This window comes from Anticarsia gemmatalis, chromosome 1, assembly GCF_050436995.1.
Source record: "Anticarsia gemmatalis isolate Benzon Research Colony breed Stoneville strain chromosome 1, ilAntGemm2 primary, whole genome shotgun sequence".
Taxonomy (NCBI): domain Eukaryota; kingdom Metazoa; phylum Arthropoda; class Insecta; order Lepidoptera; family Erebidae; genus Anticarsia; species Anticarsia gemmatalis.
In genome coordinates this window covers 10,399,089-10,423,484 of record NC_134745.1, presented here as the reverse complement: position 1 = coordinate 10,423,484, position 24,396 = coordinate 10,399,089, and the positions used below count along the sequence as shown (strand labels likewise).

Genomic DNA, 24,396 nt, shown 5'->3' with positions numbered 1-24,396 from the left:
AATCCGTCAACGGAGATTTCCATCTTGTACATTAACTTTTACGATCAACCGTGTAGCACTATTTTTAAATATTGACTAAAATATTTTTGCTTGATCGGATCTCTTTACGCAATAAGCAGTGAGACCTGATGCTCGTAGCTATACATCAAGTCAGGCTACTTCTTTTGTCAAAGTAGTCAGGCATGGTGATGAATGTTAGGCCAATATAATCAATATCGATAGGCATTGGCGTGAAGAATTAAATTTTAAATTGAGGGAGGAGACTTTACTATACCAAATAGTAAAGTCTGAAGATACGCAACTGGGATTCCAGTTCAAAAGCTGAATGTGTCTCTAAAATATCCTGTTGGCTTTTCCTTGTGGTGACACATAACGTTAACTACAATTTTAATCGTAAAATTGCAATCTTCTTACTCCCAAAGGAGGGACACGTGCACAATACACACATTGTCACATGAACGTTATCCAAGCTTAATATTATATCATCACAGCCCAACTTGTATAGGTTATATCAAGAAAAATTGACTAACATAGTGACTTTTGCAAGGAACACCACATGTACTTAAGTGTGAAAACGGATAGAGAACGTACAAAGAATTTTCAAGAATGGGGTCAACCGGCCGATGTCGAGGCATGCCCATTACGAAGATCCGAAAGTATTTTATGAAAGTGGCTACGAAAATATTTAGTGTACCTACATGTTACTGTGAAAAAGCTCAATCTGTAGTAAAGAATCTTTAGATTTACCAACGCTTGTTGGTACAAGTCCCAAATGTCTCTGTGATCATCTTTAATTGGGGACTTTAGGCTGTAAATATGTACTTATGGCATATGACTTCGAGTTATTTCCTTTGATACCGCTTGCGATATAGAGCACAAACTGCACAATATACAATAAATCAAAGGTAATTAATTATTGCTTAATACACTTAAGTAATAGTGTAAAAAAAACATTTCAATAGTATGTCATAAATTATGTCTCGCGTCATTTCCGGGTCGATGACCGCAACGAACATAGATATTGGTACCCTTTTATATGTTGGTGTGACAGTGCTTAGAACATGAATAAGAAACTTCAATACAAATCGATTGGTTTGTCCAAAATCAGCATGGTCAACGATCAAGAGACCGTTAATGAGTCATCACAACCGACGGGCGGCTGCGACGTAAACAACCGGAGCTCCTCCCCGCGAGGCCACAGCGCGCAAATAAACGTGCCTCACATGGGTGTACCGACTGTACCGCCAACTGTTGTGTTGTTTGACGCACCCGCGACCACACATACACGCATTTTCGTATTTTTGTGTGCACCAAATTAATGTAATACTTACATATTCATTTGATAGTTTAATTAACTTCATATTATAATCATTTGATCACCTATTACGCCGCAAAATTAAAACAATCGAAGATACTTACGAGATTTAAAATGTTTGGACTACAAAATTTTATGTTCAAAATAATGTGACATGATGTCGCCTTACTTCCTATTAATTTGTATAGGTATTTTTTAATTGTACAGATACGTTATAAAAAGGGGGTTGTCGTGTATTAGCAAAATGAAATCTTTGTGAGTGAATGTCCAGAGTTACTGCATTCTCCATGCACAATAGACAATAACGAGGTGATAAATAGTAACTAACAGATGATGAGTTCGATTTTGGGAATGTGATATAGGTAGGAACACTAGGAACATAGCGAAAAAACAATAAGAATTTCGAGATTATAAAGATCGTTTCAGAGTACTTTTATAATTAGCAGAACATATTATTATAGCCGTTATTTAGCATTAACTGTTATAATAAATATTCCTACCTACCTAACTATATTTTTAATTTTCATTAGGTAGGCTTTTTTATGAAGTGTATGTTTACCAACTGCACGTGGAGAAATTAGTGACTATTACAATATTATGAAGCATGTGTTATTATGTGTCGCAGTATTTCAATGCGAAGATTGGATTAGGCTACTATTACCCTACCGTGCGCGGTATGCGTAAACAAATAGACAGTCTATGTGCAAAATTGCCAGCGAGTTCAAAGGCAGGTCACGTGTGGGGTCGGCCCGCGCCGCCGCACCACTTTTATTACATTCCCCGAATAAAATGTTCGCTACCGAAAGCCTATCTGACGCAGTTTTGTACATCATGCGCGTACAATTATTTAAAGAAATTGTTATGTACCTATATGACATGTAATGTAAGCCTCATGATAATATTGGATCTGCTCTTCAGCGTGCGCTCTGCACCGTGCCACAAACATTTCATTGTAGTTAAATATTATTACATTAAGTTACATGTATGTATGTATTGCAATTTATAAAATACATACAGTATGTAGCGTAGATATGATGACGATACCTTCACTGATATTAATGAGTTTCTTTCTTTTATTTCTCAGTTCTCTGTTATGGCAGTTTAATCAAGTTTAATGCGCTAAGTGAGTCTAATCATCGCGCGATAGACAGTCTAGAGTTTTAAATAGTGAATGCAATCCCGATCTCGCGGGATCCCGATCTCGCGAGATCCCGTGTATTTTTTCGGGATCAATCTCGAAGCATAATATGACGAGATCCCGTTCGGGATTGTCGGAGAGGGCATTTTCAGCAGCTGGCTACATTGCAATAGACTTAAGATGCCGATTAGAAGCTCGTACTATTGATACACTTTATATTTTAAGAGGCTACTTTCAAAATGCCGTGTGATTACTTTTTATTTTGATCTCCTGGAGCTACACCTACTTTTTTGATTATGTTCATGTTATTACACCTGTTAATTATGTTACGTTGTTAGTATTATTCAAAAATAAAGGCTTTTATTTTCTTTAAAATAATAATTTATTGCATTCACCACACTATCACACACATATTACATTAAACAAGTCGTTCGAATTGTATTATTTTTACTAACTAGACGGGATCCCGAAAATCTCGGGATCCCGCGGGATTGATATTTCTGATCGCGAGGGATCTCGAGTTGACGATCTCGAGTCGGGATTGCATTCCCTAGTTTTAAATCTTTGACATATGTAAAAAATCTGGCGACAGAAAGGCATGTCAGATTTTTGACTGTTCAAATTACGATACCATCACTCCATGGCTTTAAACGCAATCTAACAATTTTGTGCTTATTTATACAATTTTCAATATCATGATGATATCGTACCAGTCATGTTTTACGATCGTGACTGGAATCTTACGTGGTGCTACTCTCTATTATCAAATTACCATTACCTGCCGGCATTACCTAACCTATTACTGTCTTATTTGATTTTCGGAACGTGAAAACTGTATGGCAGCGTAATGGTATCGTATTGAATTACCTATTTCAAGAAATCCGTTTACGAGGCCTCATAGTTTGATTACATATGTATGAATACATTGGAGTATTAATTTTAGCTTATTCTGTAACATGTATTGACGATATATCGAAAAGCTAGGTAGATGTTGCTATGTTATTTGTCTAATATTGAAACCCTTTGTGTATCGGTAATTATATCCAGTTAAACTATAATTCAACTTAATTTTGTAGCAAATGTCTACTAGAACTATTGAATACACATTAAAAAGGTGTAAGCTTAGACTTACTGAGAAGTTTGTACGTACAGAAAAACAGAAGCTTGGCCAAATTATCATTTACCTTCAGCAAATTTACTTAAAATCTCAATCGAGGATTCTTTAAAACTTTCCATATTAATAACTCTATCGCATGACTATCGGTTTAATAGTTAAAAACGTATCGCAGACAGTCACAGTTTCATAATATAATATTGTGTTTAACATGTGCTTGAAAGGGTTGGGAATATTCCTTACCACTCTAATAGTGGTACAAACGTTTGTTGACTTATCGTTAGTGCTGTTACCCTTGAAAGTGGTGCCTGTACTTTTTATTGTGTATTCTGTTTGACAGGGCCAACTGTATTGATATCCATTCAAATGTAATACAGAAACCATACTATGTAGCTCACATCAAAGATGATCTAGCGGCTAACGTTGTGTTTTATACTCCAATAACTATTATAAATTTAAATAGTTTCATGGAACTTACATTACTATTAACTAACTATAGCTCAGGTCGTGTGATTTTTTAATTGCCCGCTCCTAGGAAATACCTATATCATACTCAATTTCCACCCCTATCGGATCATGTCTTCATGCGAAAACACAACAATCAAACACATAGATTTTACATATGAATATTTATAAGATACAATTTAAACATAGCTTTAATAATTTATTTTAACAATAATAATTAAAACTAAAAAAAAATAAATAAAATAAGGCATCAAAGATAAATTATAATTATTAAGGAGATATTTGTTCGAAAATAACAAAAATACATGCTTCATCGGTAAACTATATATTATTATATACGAATAATATTACATTATTAAATACCGCTTTTAATCCTAACCTGGTTTAGATTGGGGTTTAACGCTACATGGACCAGGAGAAGGTGATCATGTTGAACGTTTGCCTTTTCTAGTTACGGTTTAGAGCTATCAATATCGAAGCATCGGACTCCAGACTCCGCCGACAGCTATAATAAGTATCCATCCTCACGGTGCTTGCTTAATGCAGATTATGGAAGACCGATAACATTCTTAGCATTGTTCATTTGTGGATTGTGGATAACCGGTCTGAATGAATACGTACCACTACGTTAGGCCAAATGCGCTCTATGCGGTTTGCGAAGCGGCCATTGATATCTTCATTCAGGCACCGGAAACATAAATCAACCTAGCGCGACGCACCACGGCTGAGAAATACGACGCATATTTTCTACTTGAAATTACTTAATATGGCCTTTACGTACGTACTGTTTTTATCGCATATTTTGTGTAAAGTATACAGTACACCTCGAGAATACAGCACACAGTTGCTACAACGCATCGTATACTTGCGTTAACGCTTTGAAAATTTTACAAATGGATATGTGGGACTTGATCGTTATGAACTATTCCTTCTTCAGGAAACCGGTAGACGCTAATATTTTATTTATATTCGTATATTATCAGATTTGTATCAAATTCGTGCACGTGTTTCTCCGAATAAAATATTGATTCAGTGTGTTGTTCGTTTGTTTAACACGTGTTGTTATCGTAACCTATTAGTGGCAGTAATTTTATTATTAGTAGACTAGCCGCACTATTTGCAGTGAAAGTGCAATGAGTCACGCACGCTCGCTGCGCTAAAACGGACTCTTAACATACGTCCTCTTTTACTTATTTATTGTATAGGTATATATTAAGTATATTTTCATTTTATAGTTTGGAAAACCAACAGGCATAAGATTACAAAATTACAATATCCGTCTAACGTACAATAGTTATTTCTGCTAGACTACAGTTTGATGCTAATATTGATCATAGGTGAGTTTTACAGTTCACAAACGAATAAGAGAAAAGTACGAAGTGCCAGATTTACCTCGAATTTGCATTTATAACTATACAATGTTGCAGATGGTTAGTTTTTTTTTAATATTTTAAGATATCAAACATTGTCGGAAATAGAGGTGCAGTCAGCTACGTCTGCGCAAACGTTGCAGTCTGATAAAGGAGCGTGGCGTGGTGGCGGCGTGGGTTACACAAAATATACAATTGCCTTGCTTGTATTGAAAAATACTTAATTAACCAAAGATTTTTTAATTACGGCGGTTGATTCACCATCTGTATAATTGACAATCATAAATGTCGACATTTGACCTTAATGAATAAATGGTTTGATTTTGATTTTTCGAGTTGCTTACTTTACTTAAAAAGTATCTTTTAATTAAATAATAATTTCCTTTTCCATGTCTAGTGTTTTACTTAAAATAATTTTCTGGACTCATCATTACATTTTCTAGGCGTCTCTATTTGATTTGGATAAAAAAAATTGTTTAAGTCATAGATTTTATCCTGGGTATGAAACCGCGGCTGAAACCTGAAACCATGATATTTTATGTTATTGTTTATTTTTGTTGTTTAAAATTTGCTGCGATAATACAATTATGAGGTATATTTATAATAATCCTGATCCAAAACAATGTCGAAAAGTAAACAGGAAAATATTCACATTGAATCAAATTATAATGTGGCCTATATTAACAGTATTCCTCCTAATCTGATAAAAATATCCTATGTTATCGATGAGGAAATACAAGTTCAATTCTTCTTTTGTCGGACCCCATTAAGATAAATGGGTAGGTAAATACCTATATAGTTTATAATAAATAAAATTTAAAATCGAGCTTTTAAACATTAAAAATCTTATTTACTTTATAAATTGGTAAAATGGATGATAAAACCTTAAACGCATGAGGAACCGGTAGCTACCCAGTACATTATCACGTTTTTCTTATAAAATGCATCAACAATAATTAAAGAGTAAGCTAGAACTGAAATTCACGGCGTAAAATTACTATAAGCAAGTGCATCCATTCATTGCTCCGGCTCACTAGCAATACGTAAGCGAATTACGGAGTAGGTACATACGCTATGTACTATTGCTAAGAATGCAATGACGTGGATATGCATCAATGCATTACATTACACGCCTTTTGCTGTTCACGTACTCAACAATACGCAGTACGTGGATATTATAAATATGAGTCAACTTGTTTATCCGGCGTAAATCGAAGCGCGGTCAATAGTATTTTACAATTTTGCAGTAAAACGTAGAAGCCACTCGAATGCATCTTTACAACCAAACAATTTCGGATTCTTAATGGTATATTTGTTGGGAATTAGTAAAAAAAATAGAGACTAGTTTTCATAAATTAATGCGCATCGTCAAGGGAATATAAACCTTATTGAATATTGTATGCGGCTTCGTGGTACGAGGGCCAAGGGTGCGGGTGAGAGGTGTGCGGGCGACTGGCGTGGAGGCTGTAGTAGAGACGTAGTAAGCGCATGCGGTGAGACCTGGGGCGCGAGGGACGAAGCTCGCGTTCATTATTAGCCACAATAGCCACTCAGTACGTGCCGTGCTGCACAAACAAGTCCTACATCTATTAAAAGTATTAAAACAATAGATTGACAATGATTTATAATTTGCTATCTTTGTTTGTTTAGCTTTTTTATACGGAATTTATAATTTCATTTATTAATTTCCGACTTAGATTTAAAAATTAAAGACACCTGCCTGTATTACGGGGCATGATTAGTATTGGGAAACAAATTTGCTTGCAAAAGCTTAAATGAAAAGCTTAGCGGGTTATGATGATGTCTATAGGTATTCGCTAAGTTATCCAATTATATCCAAGATGTTAGCTATGAAATTTAAAAAATATATAATTAAGTTTATTATGATTAGGAAGTTGAGATCGATAACGCCACGTTACTATTTCGCCAAGTTTACAATAACATTCATGCATGGCTCTATAAATACCCGGTGGACTGAGTGACCGAGGTTTCCGGGACGTGAGAGAGATAGCAATATGCGGGGAGTTCATTTGCATTGTGTCCACATGACGTGTTTTCTTGTTACGTGTTAAGGTCCTCCTGCACCCCGCTTGCATGCATACAACGTTTCCCGTCACGACGACAATCCGCCCTGTCTCACGGTTGACTCTGCGTGCCATGTATTATGTAATTGCTACGATTACTAAGGTTTTCCTTCTAACCACTTATTTTGGATTAAGACAACTTAAACAACGAATTACGCTTCTCGGCAAAGATGCTGCGTCATTTTGTCGCCACTTGCATTTTATTATCATGTAGAAGTTTATTAAAGTAAACAGTAAACAATTAATAAAGTCTGTACCTAGTACCTATTGCATTTACTGTATAAATTATCGTATTTTGTCATAGTCTTGTTCCTCACGCAGTCACGCATGTTAACTTTACTGACACGAAATTACTTTTACTCATTTTACAAAAAGAGTCTACCTTTTTGTCACGAAGAGGAAACCAAAACAATTAAAGATTTATTTATTAAGTATGGAATTTAATGCGTGTTTTTCGACCTATTGTGCTAAAATGAACGCAGACTGCTCCTATGCTGCTACGTATGTATTGCACACAATAATTGCTTTTAATATTTTCTATCGTTTGATGAACGCAGACTGCTCCATACTATGTCGTTTCGATATATATGTTAATATAACTATTATAATAAAAAGCGTCGTTCAAAGCAGAGAATATAAATGATAATAAATATGTATGCGACAATAACTAATTAGTAAAGTAGCTGGTGTCACGGCGGCCTTGTCTGGTGCGCATGTTAAGCGTGGCGCGTATTGTTTACGTACGATACCGTTGTGGTGTTCCTCCCGCGCATTCTGTGCACATGCGCACTCAGCCCTTGACCTCCACTTCCTCGCCCTGTCATGGGAAGCTCGTACTCCACCTACTGCGTAGATCCGGCTACAAATCACTCAGATCAGAACTACGCAATAGATTGGCCTTGTGTAATATTGTTACAATTCTCAATTCCTTTGTCATATGACTATATCATTATACAAACATGTTGTAAAATAGTTACTGAAGGTCAAGCGATGGATATACATTTTAAATATTACTTGTCAACTTTTACATTGGTTTGTCACTGAATATCACAGTTTAATTAACTAAATAGAGAAGTCTAGAGCGTAACGCAAGTCAATTCTCATATTGGCGTTCCTCTATTAAACAAACAACAACTAGGTACCTATGTAGAGTACATAGTTGTAGATGTAGAGCATTAGCGTCATACTCGTAGGAGATGTAACGTCACGGAGTCGTTACTTTTTATTGTTTCTTTTTATAGTTTTGCGTCGATCAAATTCTTGACAAAATGTATAGTATACACATTATTACAATCAAGGATTTACACTAGTTATGTTTAAACTGTAACTCTACAACATAGTATATCAAGTGAAAGTACTAAACGTTAGATAATGTTAAAAATGTGAAGTCTATCTAGCATCTTAGGTATAATGTAGATTGAACTAGATAATAGAAATAAGTGTTCAATATAAAATTCCCTAGTGTTCGTTAACTGGTTATTAGTTACTGCGCGGGGGGTTATTTGTATCCAATAATTGAATTGTTTACGGAAACACCAATCTATTATTTATTGCTTGAGATTATTAAAGGAGGCAAACTGTTTGTGTTGATATTGCAATAGTCAATTGTCTCTTAGTTTTAACTTTCAATATTATATGCTTACCGTTCCTAATTAACGCTGCTCCCAATTTGCGACTGTCGCAATCAATGAGCAGAAGCAACTTGCCTTTTAAACATCGGTTTATTCCCGATCAACTTACTTTTTCTTGATTTTTCCTGGCATCCAAATTATTTTCATAATGTGTTAATGTGTGTATGTATTAACATATCTTTATTTGTTTGTTTCAGTATGTCCTTCCATGGACATAAGGAACAACCCGGAGCAAATTCACAAGCTGAGGGGATGCCGAGTCATCGAAGGCCAACTCAGCATAGTGCTGATGGAATATGCCACCCCCAAGGCCTTCGAGAACATAAGCTTTCCAGAATTGAGAGAGGTCACCGATTATATTATGATTTATAGGTAAAATATTATATCAAATCGAATCAACTTAGATTTTTTCTTTAGAATTACATATAAATAACCGTCCACCTTTTTGCCTACATATTTAAAAATGGCTTAAACGGATTCGTTTACTTCATTCCCTCTATTCAATTGCCTCATAAGTTGTATCAGATTTTTCATATTATCCTAGTGTCTGTATTTGTGTTCTGGAAATGTGTTTACATAAGAATCTGTGAATTTATTCCCCAGCCAAGATAGAAAGAGATAGATAATTACATTCAATCATAATATATAATATTGTGTCAATGATATGGGACGGTTTTGGTTAAAATAAAATAAAAAAATGTGTTAATTGTAAAAAAATGTTAAAACAGAATAAACAATAATTTTATCAGCTTAGTTATGATGAAATTAACAGATATTAAACCATTTCAGGACAAAAGGCGTGCAGAACCTCGGTGATCTTTTCCCAAACCTCACGGTAATATGGGGATTGCGGCTCTACAAGGATTTCGCTCTTGTCATTTTCGATAACGAGCACCTGGAAGTAAGCGCCTTACTTATACAGAGCTACTTGTTTTGCTTTCTCTAATAAGCTAATTAAATATATTACTGCTGTAAGTTACGTTATAAAAATAATATATGTACATATTTAAGAACTATTTGTCCTCCTCTGTTCGTATATGTGTTGCTGCAAAACCCCGAATTTAAGACGTGACGAACTTGCGTTTTACAAACTCCTTTTTGCAAAGTTTAGCGTTGATCACACGTAAGTTTGTGATTAACGCTGACCAAATAAATCATTTCCAAAAGAGTTTATCGCGCTTTTACAGTAACTATAACTATAGCCAGTATAATGTATATATAGCTAAAAAATCTCATTTACTGAATACAATTTCATTGGAATGTTTTTCTTTTTATAGTCCTTGGGTCTCCGTTCTTTAATGAAGATCCAAAAAGGTGGTGTGCGAATACAGCAGAACGATAGATTGTGTTATACTAACACCATTGACTGGTCACGTATCACATCTGACAAGACAGAAAATATTATTAGGGTAAGTTTCCTCTGGACGTTTAAATAACTAATCATAGTTTTAATTCCTGTAAAGGTTTCTCTCTTCGCTTTTCTAAATCTATTGTTATTGCTCTGGCATACGGTCACATGCTTACATATATTACAATAAACTATAATAAAGACACCCACATCGGGGTTTGCAGGCATTATGAGAGTGTATTTATTGAGATTACTTCCGTCTGGACGTATGTCCAGCGTTCAATAACAGAAGCGCCGTGGTTTTCTGGCGTTATTATTGTTTCTTATTAAATTCGGTATGGTCATGGTCTCGTGACCGTGGGATTTATTCGCTATTAGTTCCGCCAAGACTCATGTTTACCTGTACGATAAATATACACGAATTATTTATCGATATATTTTGAAGTGTTGAATTACTAAGCAGTGTGCGTGTGCAACTATAATTAAGGATACGTCTGTCTATATTGTTGTTGTTCTTTTAAAGATAATTGCAGGTCTAATAAATTCAATTGAAAGCTGCAGTTAATCTTACACAAGACATATCGCCATCTTTCAGCAACGACGTAATAAAATCCATAAATCTGTTTATAACTTCATGTCGGTGACATCATAGCTAGAATTGTGATATTGAATGACCGTATACCTACGTGAATATGAAATGACTAAGTCTCGAAATATGCAATGTAGATGACCTTCTTTTCGCTCAATTAACATTAATATTGATCGAATGCATTGTTGATTTGTAGTTGAACTATGACACACGACTGTGTGGGCTGTGTCTGAACGCTCAGAGCAGAATTGAGGAGGATCGTCGGCTGTCGAAATCTCCCTGTCGACCTGACGCAAACGGTCGACTGCTCTGCTGGGACGACAAGCACTGCCAAAAGAGTAAGTATAAGGTACCTATAAAATTGGTCTTTGGTTGGTATTACGTTAATATTTACTAAGATGAGTGTATACTAGTTTTCTCGAAGAAGGCTTTAAAAGATAGCAAGGCGGAGCCGGGCGGTCGAGTTTCAGGAATTGGGTCCTGTCAGGATACTTCTAACAGTAGACGCACTTTTCTGGCTATAAATTCCACGATATCGATACCCATAGCCTCGTCACTTTTTAAGTCCATCACCACCATAATTAATATTGGGATAATAGTCAGGGGCTCCATACGCTCGAGAAGGCCTTTCATGATAAAAATACTAATTAATATGTTTGTCTTAGTCCGGTATGATTATAGGATGTTAATTCTACGGCTTGCTAGGAGTACACGTATTGTGTTCATTCTCATTACGTCAATTCGTAGTTACGGTTTCTATTCTTTTGCGCAGTATGTCCATCAAAATGCGGCGATCACGGATGCTTGGCCAACGACACGTGCTGTCACAGTGCTTGCCTCGGCGGCTGCGACGGGATCACCGAGCGGGACTGCCACGTCTGCCGGGGCGTCTCCTTCCGCTACGGCAACGAACGAAAATGTATGGACTCCTGTCCACATGGCACGTACCAGGTACCTGTGGAATATTAACAGTCAATGTTTAATGTTTACAGTTACAGGTTTTGTATTTTAATCTAGAATTGCTGCAGTTTTGTACGGTCCTACAAAGCTATAGGGTACGGAAGGTTTCTACACTTACCTGACAAACTGGTTCCCCCTAGTCGTAGTAGTATATTGTACTTGAAATTAGAAATTAATATACTTTATTGTCGATTATATTTCGGTGCACAACTAAATCAAAATCAATAACGAAGGAAACACAAGCCAGTATGTAATAATGTTACTGAATCCGCAGTTGTCACGTCGTTGCGTGACGGAAGAGGAGTGTCGGAACACACCAGTCCCGGTGGGTTCCACCGATGCCGGCAGCTCACCCAAGATACGAGCCTACAAGATATTCAACAACACATGCATCTATGTTTGCCCGAGCAACTATATGGAGGTAATCATATTATATGTATTAAGTAAATAAATAATAACAATTAGTTTAATACGGTTCAATATTTTTGACATGGCATCCTACACACATACGTGTCTATAAGTTTGATGGTTTTATCGTGTACCTACCGTTGCAGGTGTTAACCGTAAAAAAATATCAACATACAATGACATACATAACATTCTACCACCGATGTTATTTTCATATTTGACTAAAGATAGTAGATTCTTGTAGATTGATCTAATTGGAAGACGGTGCCCACTATCCACATCCACTAATAGCATTTTTTACATTGATGTCGGTGTCCGGTCTATTGAGTATTGGAATGATTCTCATTAACTACCCTTTGCATAGTTAAATGACCACTTTAATTATGAGAAACCTATAGTTTTTACTTTTGATGGGAATCAGACGACCAACCCTAGTTAGTTCTCGTAGCGTGTGCAGCAGTTATTAAGTATATAACACGCTAAGCTATATTGTTCAGTGTCCAAGTCCACCTTACATGTTTATTTAACTAATGAAACTTGTTCAAAGCGAGGAACCATCGAGAACGCGACGTGTGAGCAGTGCTCGGAGTCAGGCTGCGTGAAGGAGTGCGCGGGGAACAAGATCGACTCCATCGCCTCAGCTGAAATGTTTACAGGATGTACCCACATCAAAGGAAAACTGGAGATTGCATTACGTGCTTCCCTTGGTGAGTTTGGATAATGTTAAAATTATAAGCTGAGAAAAGCCACATCTCGGCTAGCCGTTAAATTAATCATGGTATTTTTACCTTTCAGTAGTATTAATTTCGTTCAAAATAAGTAATGCGACATATTTTCTCGTTCTGCTGTGTAGACGGGGATGTTTTGTTTTATAAGTAATTTACTACGTAGTTAAAGAGTGCATTTGTAAACGTACAGACACTATAAAATATTTGTATTATTATAGGTAAAACGGTGGAGGTGCTTGAAAAGTCCTTGGGAGAAATCCGTGAGATCAACGGCTCGTTGCAAGTGGTACGCACAAAGCCGCTGGTCTCGTTGATGTTCTTGAAGAAGCTTAGGAAAATCCACGGATACTGGGATACCACGTCTAGTAAATATAAGTGAGTCTGTAATTTTGTGTTTATTTAAAGACTAATTTCAATCCAACCAGCTTGAAACCCAGCTGGTAAATTTATATTTGAACTTAATTTCTTTTTTATCATTGCTTCTATTGCCAAAGGGTTAGCAAAAGTCAAGTTTCTGGACTGTTTAACTGATCCCAGTCCTCATCAAGTTTTACTATGTTATTACAGAGGCCAGGTGTTACACATCTTCAATAACCCGAACCTTGAGTTACTATGGGATTGGTCTACTCACGGCAATATTGACATCTCAGGCGGTTCGCTCTTCATTCACTCCAACCCGAAGCTCTGCTACAACAAGATACTGCCACTCAAAGACATGATCAGAGACCCCAAGTCTAACTTCACTGAAAACGAAGTGTCTGATCAAAACAATGGCAATCAGGTGTCGTGTAAGTAATCGGTAATATTAAGTAGAGTTTTAATTTACATATTTTTTTAAAATGCTTAAGGCCCTGTGTCTTCTCCTCTAAATATCTACCAAATCTTATGTGATGAAATTTTAACAGTTGTTTTTATACATTTATTGTCACTTTAACAAAACGGTTATCGGACACGTATAAACTGTGAAACAGGGTCCTAAAATTATATATAAAATTAGTGATTAATCATGAGTGATACGGCATCTCAAAGTATAGAATTGTTACAGTTGGCTTTCGGTATACTTACATGATTGTTTTTATCTTAACCTTCATCGTTTATACTGATTGTTTTCCAGGTATGCCTGATACATTACAATTGAGAGCGAGTCAGTTGTGTCAGACGGCGGTAGTACTTACTTGGAACATGTATTGTCTCGAGGACTCACGCAAACTGCTCGGTTACTCCGTCTACTACATGCCAACTGAAGAAGATGTCACGCTTTACGACCAAAGAGACGTCTGCTCCGATATGTTAGTATAATCATTGCCATTCTACAATTATAATTAATTAACTACTTAAGTTGGTACTAACAAAAAGCAAGACTAATTAACGTATGTATATGTACCAATGATTTCATACCAATTTAAATATTATAATGAAAACAAGAGACTTGTGGCCTAACAAGTGGAAAGTCACGATATATTCGCATTTGTTGTACGCTATTTAATTAGCTGTCTAATCTAATATAAATGCACGAAGCAAGAAAACAACATTCCGTTCCTATTAGATCGGAATGTTGTTTTCCTGATATGATACATTGTCTAATTAAAGTTCTTTTTATGATCGCATTTTGATCGTTCCTATTAGTTCATGCTCTATCGCCTTTTATAATGACACCTTTATGAATTACGTATGTTACAGATGGAATGTTCTCGACTTGACGATGGATGAAGCTCGCAATGGTACCCGTGATGTGACGACTTCCAATCAAACTGATATACTGTTGAACCCATGTCTAAATATGCAACCGTCCTTCTATTTGTTATCGCCCCTTATTCCGTACACTCGTTATGCGGCCTATGTGAAGACGTATACAACCGGGGAAGAGAAAAAAGGAGCACAAAGTTCTATCATCTACTTTAGGACATTGCCGGGAAGTAAGTATTGAGTACATAAATTTTAATATGCCACATTTTAAAGTCATGCATGAATTGGAATAGCGAGCTCCATCTTGGTCATTTTAGTTTTGGATTACTCAATCTCTACCAATAAAAGCGACTCCAATATTTTTTTGTTATACAATATCCGCTGAATAGTTCTGTTAACTATAGTTCTGTTATTATAACATTAAATCGTATTGTTACAGAGCCGAGTCCACCGCGAGGTTTGAAGGTAGACATACAGACAGACTCAGCAACACTGCACTGGTCGCCGCCTTCTATGCCGAACGGTACCATCACGCTGTATCACGTTGAAGTACAGGCCAATAGTTACAATCGACCGAAGATATTGGCAGGAAACACTAATTACTGCGCTAATCGTAAGTACTTTGTTATAAACACTCTCATCTTTAAAATTATTGTTAATTTCAGTGACATAAAATAAATTAGTTCCAATGGGAGCTAAGTCGAACCTAAAGATAAACTAAAGAACGCATGATACTTCCACTTTCCTTTAGCATATTCAATATGGAATATTAAATGATTAATTGATAAAACAATGCAACATGCCATATTGCGTTACTCTTAAATCAATTGTCATCTAAATTGGGTTGTAATTAACGTATGTATGATATTATAGCGAGTGCCCTGGCCAACGTGATAACATCGCGGGCGGAGGACTCGCCCGAGCCCAAAGAGAAGCCCACCACCGGCGCCGTCACCAACGGCACCTGCGCCTGCGACGACGGCAAGAAGCCGCGCTTCAACCCGCACGCCGAGGAAGAACGTATGGAAACTATACAGTTTGAGAACGAGCTGCAGAACAGTGTAAATACATTTTGTATTATTCATTTGAGACAGACACAGTAATATAGAATACTGGATATGTTTAATTCATATATGCATATGTAGTAATAAAGTATATAGAATAAGTACTATAAGGTAAATCAATTCTAAACGCAATAAGTAAAGTACCTACTTCACTCGAACATTTCATAGGCAAATATTGCAATAAGTCTTAATATCTATATTATCTATATGCTATTATAATAAATTTGTGCAAGTTTTAATATTGAAGATGGCAATTTCTATGTTTTTTAGGTGTACAGAAAATCGGACAGACAGAAGCCGAAGAGTGCAGTGAAGAGGATGAGGAGGTCAGTTGACCTCACACTGAACAGCATGTTGGTCAAGTTGTCGGACAACAACAATCCTGTGAAAGGACAGAACTACACCAATAGTACGGATGATGAAGGTACGACAATCATCGGATCCTATGTCGCACAACGACGCCGTTATTCATTACAATGCCTTTATGTAGTTTTTGTTTTCAATAATTTTGCTCCTAATCTAATTAGTATCATAGAGCATATTGCAATGGGATTACTCGCGTGACAGCAGACCGCAGACCGTAGACGGCAGCAGTGCTGTTTGCTGCTGCGGCGCTTGACGTCGCTGCCGTCTGCGGTCTGCAGGTAAAGGGTGGGTTTCTGATATAAAATTTGGTGTATTTTTATGAATTAATGAGTATCACTTCTGTACGCAACGAGTGTGCGTGCAACTTACTTGTTGCTAAACTTACTCATTGTTAAATTAAGTATATTTTTTGGTATAATTAGGTAGTTTATCAGCACAATATCTTCTTTTTAGTTAATATTTTCCCGGGACGCTTCCGTTAGACGTTTATTGATACTTTATTTGTCTATTCACTTAATGATGGGAACTGTTACAGGTTACGTAAAGTCGCTGTACTTCGAGCTGAGCGGCAACGTGTTGAACCTAACAGTACAGAACATGCGTCACTTCACGTGGTACACCGTCAACATCTGGGCGTGTCGGGCGCAGCACGCCAACGAGACGCAGGCAGACTACGACCAGACTTGGTGTTCGGAGAGATCTTTTAACACATTCCGCACGTTGGAACGAGGTAACTATTTTTCTAACATATATTATTATATTTTATCCGACTTAAGCCGCGATAATTCATCCGTTTAGCATCGAGAATAAAATATTAATATATAAATCAAATAAAATGAATGTATTGTGATGTGAACAGTGAACGCGGATGTGGTAAGAGACTTGCGAGCTGAAGTGATACTGTCAAACAAAACGCTGGGTGAAGTCAACGTCACGTGGAAGCCGCCGGTCAAACCCAACGGGTTCGTCGTTGCGTACACAGTGCACTACTCACGTATTGAAGATAACGGACAGGCAAGTCTATGGCAGAATGGTAGAATATTCTCTATTCCTATCTTAATTTCAATACACGCACTATACTTATGTAAAATTAATATTTGAAATATTTGTAGAATTCGGACGCAGGCCTCCAGAGTTGTATAACGACGGATGACTATGAGAACAACGGGCACGTGTACACGCTCCGCAACCTCGCGCCCGGCAACTACAGCGTAGAGGTCACGCCCATCACCGTCGCCGGCGCCGGCAACGTCTCCTCCATATACCCTCCGATATTTATACCGGTAATAATAGAAGTGTTGATTCTCTTATATATAACATCTTTTTATGGTTAGATACATCAAAGTAATTGTTAATTAATTGAAGTGATACCCACATAATGTAACGTTTTATGACTGACAAGAAATAACAAAATGGTTGGAGACCACTAAAGAGTTTGTTCGACCACTTCATTTACTATGAATTTTCTAGTCTTTTCCTTTATGCCTATGTCCTTTTTTATAGGAGAGAATAGCAGAAGCTGGCTATGAATGGATATGGGGAGTGGTAGGGGGTTGCCTGATAATGATCCTCTTCCTCGGCGGCGGGATCTGGTACGTGCGCCGCGGTCTGTTGCCGACCGCCGAGGCCAACAAGTTGTTCGCGAGCGTCAACCCCGAGTACGTGTCCACCGTGTACGTGCCCGACGAGTGGGAGGTGCCGCGGACCAGCATCGAGTTCATCAAGGAAATCGGACAAGGCTCTTTCGGCATGGTATGCTACTAACTTTTGTTTAACATTCGATAACCGATCAATCACTATGAATAAATAAAATTCATGCTGTGAATGTTTTTAATATTAATTTCAGGTATACGAAGGCATAGCGAAAAATATAGAAAAAGGGAAGCCGGAGACACCGTGCGCCGTCAAAACAGTGAACGAACACGCCACCGATAGGTAAATTTCGAATAATAAAATAATGTAGTAGAAATAATGTAGTATTCACGTAATTAATGCAGACAATTATCGTCATACAGTAGTACTCTCATGGCTATATACGTTTACTGTTCTTATTGTTTCAAAATAAATGAATCACACCGAGAGAACTATAAGTGCGAAAAAGAAGGGCTTATGTTAACGAGTCTAGTGTTCGTGTGAGCAAGTGGTAAGTGAGCGTGCGTGTGTCGCAGGGAGCGGCAGGAGTTCCTGAACGAGGCGTCGGTGATGAAGGCGTTCGACACGTTCCACGTGGTGCGGCTGCTGGGCGTGGTGTCGCGCGGCCAGCCCACGCTCGTCATCATGGAGCTCATGCGCCTGGGCGACCTCAAGACCTACCTGCGCTCGCACCGCCCCGACAGCGAGGCCAGCCTGCCGCGCAAGGGCCCGCCGCCCGTGCCGCCCACGCTGCAGAACATCCTGCAGGCGAGTCCACTCTCCCCACTACTGCGTTTGTCATATTATACTGTTGGCTTTGCTGATAGAATCGATCGATGATTTATAATCGATTGATATCTGCGAAATAAAAAAATAAAGTTAAAAAAAAAATATTACTAAACTTATCCACATCGAATTAGGCCAGAGCAAAAAAATTGCTCCATCGTCTCATTTCTTTTTTTTTCGATTTCAGATGGCTATAGAGATAGCCGACGGTATGGCCTACCTATCGGCCAAAAAATTCGTGCACCGCGACCTCGCGGCGCGCAACTGTATGGTCGCCGAGGATCTCACCGTGAAAGTGGGTGACTTCGGCATGACCAGAGACATTTACGAGACTGATTACTATAGGAAAGGCACCAAGGGCCTCTTGCCGGTGCGATGGATGAGCCCCGAGAGCCTAAAGGACGGGGTGAGCGTCTATAAGTTAAAATTGACCAGTATTATCACATAATAATGCTAAATCATTTCACTAATCTCCGTTTTTGCACGGTTCAAGGTGTTCTCCAGCAACAGTGACGTGTGGAGTTACGGTGTCGTCCTATGGGAGATGGCGACGCTGGCGATGCAGCCTTATCAGGTAACCGCACAGGGTCATCTCGCGACCTCCACTAGACCGACGACGTAGACGGTCAACGCAAGCTAATCGCGGATTCGTTCGGTCGCAGGGGCTGTCGAACGAGCAGGTGGTGCGCTACGTGGTGGAGGGCGGCGTGATGGAGCGGCCCGAGCACTGCCCCGACCGGCTGTACGAGCTCATGCGCGCGTGCTGGTCGCACCGCGCGCACGCGCGCCCCAGCTTCCTGCAGCTCGTGGCCGACCTGGCCACCAGCGCGCAGCCGCACTTCCGCCAGCGCAGCTTCTTCCACTCGCCGCAGGGCCAGGAGATGTACGCGCTGCAGCGCACGGCGCTGGGTGAGTGTGCCGCCAGATAATCTTTGTTGCGATTGCGGACGTGTGTTTAATGTGAGACCGCTTTTCTGTTCCCCCGATCACGCCATCGTAGAGACGTGTGCCGCGTCGCCGGCACGCTAACGAATTGTAAGTAGCGGGACTCGGGATGAGTTGATGAGTTGCATGTTTGTTGCGGAGTGAGCGCGGGGCACCTTTGTTATCGTTTTCTGAGTAACCATGATCATGTAGCGAGAGTCATTTTATGTTGCGGTTTCTGTCGTTCGGTGCATCTCCTATCGTTAACGTCCCTCGTTCGTTAGCCTCATACGGCTATCGGTCTAGCGTACGCTGCGATTACGGTACGGCAAGGGATAAATATTTTTCACGCAAAAATCCTTTGTCACACCGTGTCGTCACTTTGCGCCGGATACTCTTTTTTAAAGTAAATTTTAACCAAATCGATTATAATAAAGTACGTGGTAAAGTATTTTAAAAAATCATACCGAACTAAATATTCAAATATGGGACTGTACCGATCGGAACGACTAATAAAATATAAGCTCGCCGCAACTATGCGTATGACGATGGACAGATAAGTTTTGCTTCTTTACTTTCGTCGACTAGAATAGTCTACAAAAACGTAGAGCCACGCTCATCCCACCCGGTAGTTCGCTGCACCGCGGTAGCGCAAAAGCCGAGTAGTTCGGGTAGGCGTAGAGTCGCAGAGGCCGAGACTAACGCCGCGCGTGTTGCAGAGGAGGAGCAGGAGATGCCGGAGGTGAACGTGGGCGCCGTGGCCACGGGCTCGGGCTCCAACCTGTTCGGCGTGTCGGGGCGCCTGGCGTCGTGGGTGCGCGAGCTGTCGTCGCTGCGCTCGCGCGCGTCGGACGACGCGGCGGCCGAGCCGCTGCAGCCGCTCACGGCGCCCGCCGCGCCCGCGCCCGCCTGCAACGGCACGGCGCCGGCGCCCGGCTGCTAGCGCCGCCCGCGAGCCCGCCGATTCGTTTTCATATCAGGAAAGTAATATTTTTGCTGGAACAATATTGAGTGAGTCGATATGTCTCGACGTGAATCCTATAGTTTACCTCGACGTTATTATATAGTTGTAAATCGGTGTCACTTTTGACATAGCCTATTAATGTTAAGTTTACCGTTAAGATGTAAAGCGTGTATAGTTTTGTGTAGGCGAGATCGTGTACAAATTATTTTTATTGATTTCTTGACGTGTAGTTCGATGACTCTCTGCCGTTTCGAAAGTGCGGTGTGAGTGAATTTTAAAACGGGTGTCAGATTTGTTGACGTTGTTTTATGTTGTTGCGCCTAGTACTTTTTGTTGAGAGCGTGTGTCGATATGAATATGTCACTTGTCCCGATCGATGCGAGTTGCAACCGCTTATAATACTCAGCTGTTCGATATACAGTTTTATAAATATCAAGATTGTTTCTTTCGTATTGTGAATTATTCCAAGTAATCGATATAAGTACGATTGACCACCAAAGATTTGGAAAATAATCATCTAAATTTACAATTCGTTTTACGCCGTTACTTACTGTAGCTGTTATCAATATTTGCGAAGATAATTTTATATCTGTATTAGAGTAATTATACAGGGTCGTTTCAAATTAGTTGTAACTGGTTTTAGTAGGAACGTGGAGCGACACATATTGTTAAATGATGTCGTGACGCCGTGATGCGTTCAGTTAGCGAGACGAGCATCTTGTTACTTACAAAGTGTCGCGCGACCTACGAAAGCGTAGAATATATTGCACAAACTACAACATACTGTGTAGTTTGTACGAGCGAGTACTTACTAGTACCAGTTAAGTGACAACATTGATTTCTAATGACTTCATGAATACCGCTGCAAAATCACTAGGCAACAAATTGACAACTAATTTCTCTCAGTTTACAATATTAAATTATTATTACTATTCCTTAACCCAAACTCAAATAAGACTGAAATAGAATTTTGGTATCACGTCAGCGAATTTGATTTCTCGAAACCGAAATAATAAGAGGGAAACCTCTCTTATAACACGATACAAACTTATCAGTTAAATTAATAAATGTTTATGAATTAAAGGCAAATCTAACAAAAAAAACATTTCTTAATATTTTTTTGAAACGTTGCTTGGGATTCTATCTGCAACAGTAAATTTTTATCGTTAATACCTTTATTTTTTGTTAAATAAAGTTCCCTAATAACACTAACATTGAATATAGTCAGCTATATTATCATTGTATAACAAAATTCTATTGAAGACGTGGTACCAAATTACATTATGGGTAGTATATACATTATATTATTATAAAGTGGTATTTTACTTTCATTGTCGAAGGCTCGATGCTACGCTGAGAGTGAGTGAAGAGAAGAGTAGCCTTCGACATAGGAAAGTTATAAGTGAAATATTTCTTAAACAATCGTTCGTGTATACAAACCCAGTAAGGTTTTTGTTCAGGTTGCATAGTGATTATATAATTATTTTTAATGACATAATATTATAGTGTATGAATGATTAAAACGTATCACGTGTTGCAGTTATTCTCAAATTGATGTATGCTGATATCAATGTGTTCCCCATCGACTAAAACGCAATAGATATACCTGCCACTATTGTTAATGGTTATTATTATAATTGTTCTAAACAAAATATTCTGTCAAACCAAAGTCTAACTAATTGTGCAAACTAATCAGTGGACTATTTATGTACGTCTAGCTACAATTAAATATTGCGTTAAGACTACACTTAATAAGTTACTGAAATGTTATATTGTTTGTGTAATACAAATATATTTATATATAATATAAAGTAAGGATTAAGTGAGGCGGACTAAAGTAAATTGTAATATGAAAGCGTTATTATGTATTTATAAAGTTCAACTCTTATTGTGTTCGTATTGTATTTCCATTTTGATAACTGCAGGTTCTGACATACAGTTCACTGGACTTGACGGTGACGCAAGCTTAGGTTTAATAAATATATGTAACTACATAGTTCCTTTGATATTTTTGTTCGAGTTGTATTGTGCAGTATATTGTAAACGTTATTCACTTTTTAATTAAATCAAAGAGATAATGTGGAATACTTGTTCGTGGGTGAATTGATGTTTGGAATATGGACTTACGTTATACATAATGTTTGTATTTGTAATAACAGACGTGTTACTGACGGCAGTTTTCTAGTTATATATAAATAACTATGACGCTAGCTACATAATTGTAATTTACTGTAAAATGTATAAATAATAAGATGTACATCCAACCAAAGCTAGACTCCAATATAACAGTCGTGACATGTGAGGCCAGGCATCACTGACTGACTGACGCCGGTGAGTCGGGTGACTGGTGACGGGTGGGCTCGCATGTACATCATATAATAACTGTAACGATAATGTGGTTTAAGGGTTTAAACGAGTGCCTTCAGACATCCAGCCTTCATTGCAATGCAGGTTTGTTGATTGTGTGAGGTGGACACGATGCAGTAGCGGGGCGGGCGCGGGCCGGAACACGTCGCGGTGCCACTCCATTTATTATTATGTAGCCGTTTATTTTATATACACACGTTTGTTGTTCCACAATATGCGAGCTCACTTTAGCTAAATTTTTATAAGTATAATAAATTGTTTTCATTTTAACACAATCAGAAACCTGTGCCACAGGAATCGATCAGCTCGGTTGGCCGTGGATATGGGCGATGTATAACGAATGGCTTACCGATAGTATTTTATTTAAATCATTGACCACCTTTTATTGTGAACTAGTAGATAGCCTCATCAAGTAACTAGTGTTTACGTCACGTGACGCAGGAGACGATTGCAGCTAGTACATACACTTGTTTTGTGTTGTTGTCGGGGGCACAAGGCACGTTGCATCACCGGTCAAACAGTTCAGTGGAATCTTGGAATCCCAAAATACTAATATTGTTTTATGTGTAAAAAAATTGCATAGTGCCTTTTGCTCAATTATGAGGAATGTCGTTGGTATGTACCGTTAAGCGTAACCTAAATATATTAGAGCTATAATTTAGTTCCATTTTAAGTTATTCGCAAATGTTCCAGTAGAGTGGTACAGACAAAGCCCCACCAAAATAAACATCGCTCGACTGGAATGTTGTGCGATGTAATTTATAACAGTGGAGTCTACTGTGAGGCGGACACGTGACACGTCCCTCGCAGTCCCGTAACAACGAGCGAGCTGAGACACTGGTCCGCGCCACACGCTCGCCGGCCGCTACTGCGCCCGTCGCTTCTGTGAAGTACCTCCATCGATGAAGATGTTTATATTTATTAGTGCGCGGTGCGTGGCGCGTGGTGCGCGGCGCAGTGTCTGCGGCCAAGTCTCGCACAACGTTGCCTCACACAGCGTTTCTGCGGACTGTGCCTACTGTCGACCTTTGTTACTTATGCTCTTATTTTTATCAGTATTTGTTTAATTGTGATTATCACTTTACAAGGCAGTTACATTACCTCACTTTAGTAATTATATTATGACTGACTGATAAAATAATTTCCAAATGATTTATTTCCTTGTGTGAATTGTGTATGTGTTTTGTATAAGTGTCGGGGTAGCGTTGTGCTATATGCTCAATTTAGATACAATTTCACCAAACGATTGATATAGTGTACAATTTTATATAATTAATTTAATGAAAACCGAGTACCTATTAATAATTTTAATATTTATATTAATAAAAAGTTATAAAAAATAGTTAAATATAGTTTTGAATATCATTGTATCCTGTAGCATCCTTCGTTTGAATATTTAAAAGGAGGAAAATCCATTCGTGATTTCTCGAAATAAAACTGATTTCTCATTTTTTGTA

The 24,396-nt window shown here is 38.4% G+C and overlaps 1 protein-coding gene across 1 annotated transcript in view; it reads left to right on the top strand.

The window, feature by feature from the left end:
• LOC142975645 (insulin-like receptor) overlaps nt 1-24,332 on the top strand; it is a 48,747-nt gene extending 24,415 nt beyond the window's left edge. The window contains exons 3-26 of the mRNA XM_076118634.1: nt 9,315-9,489; nt 9,907-10,018; nt 10,395-10,526; nt 11,251-11,392; nt 11,827-12,005; nt 12,289-12,435; nt 12,970-13,129; nt 13,369-13,525; nt 13,718-13,938; nt 14,265-14,439; nt 14,831-15,066; nt 15,276-15,449; nt 15,710-15,897; nt 16,171-16,324; nt 16,802-16,996; nt 17,126-17,280; nt 17,379-17,549; nt 17,770-18,018; nt 18,113-18,201; nt 18,435-18,666; nt 18,872-19,090; nt 19,178-19,258; nt 19,347-19,593; nt 20,328-24,332. Coding sequence (XP_075974749.1) covers nt 9,315-9,489; nt 9,907-10,018; nt 10,395-10,526; nt 11,251-11,392; nt 11,827-12,005; nt 12,289-12,435; nt 12,970-13,129; nt 13,369-13,525; nt 13,718-13,938; nt 14,265-14,439; nt 14,831-15,066; nt 15,276-15,449; nt 15,710-15,897; nt 16,171-16,324; nt 16,802-16,996; nt 17,126-17,280; nt 17,379-17,549; nt 17,770-18,018; nt 18,113-18,201; nt 18,435-18,666; nt 18,872-19,090; nt 19,178-19,258; nt 19,347-19,593; nt 20,328-20,551 — 4,214 coding nt within the window. The 3' untranslated portion in view covers nt 20,552-24,332. The remainder of the gene's footprint in view (nt 1-9,314; nt 9,490-9,906; nt 10,019-10,394; nt 10,527-11,250; nt 11,393-11,826; nt 12,006-12,288; nt 12,436-12,969; nt 13,130-13,368; nt 13,526-13,717; nt 13,939-14,264; nt 14,440-14,830; nt 15,067-15,275; nt 15,450-15,709; nt 15,898-16,170; nt 16,325-16,801; nt 16,997-17,125; nt 17,281-17,378; nt 17,550-17,769; nt 18,019-18,112; nt 18,202-18,434; nt 18,667-18,871; nt 19,091-19,177; nt 19,259-19,346; nt 19,594-20,327) is intronic.
• The last annotated feature ends 64 nt before the right edge of the window (nt 24,333-24,396 follow it).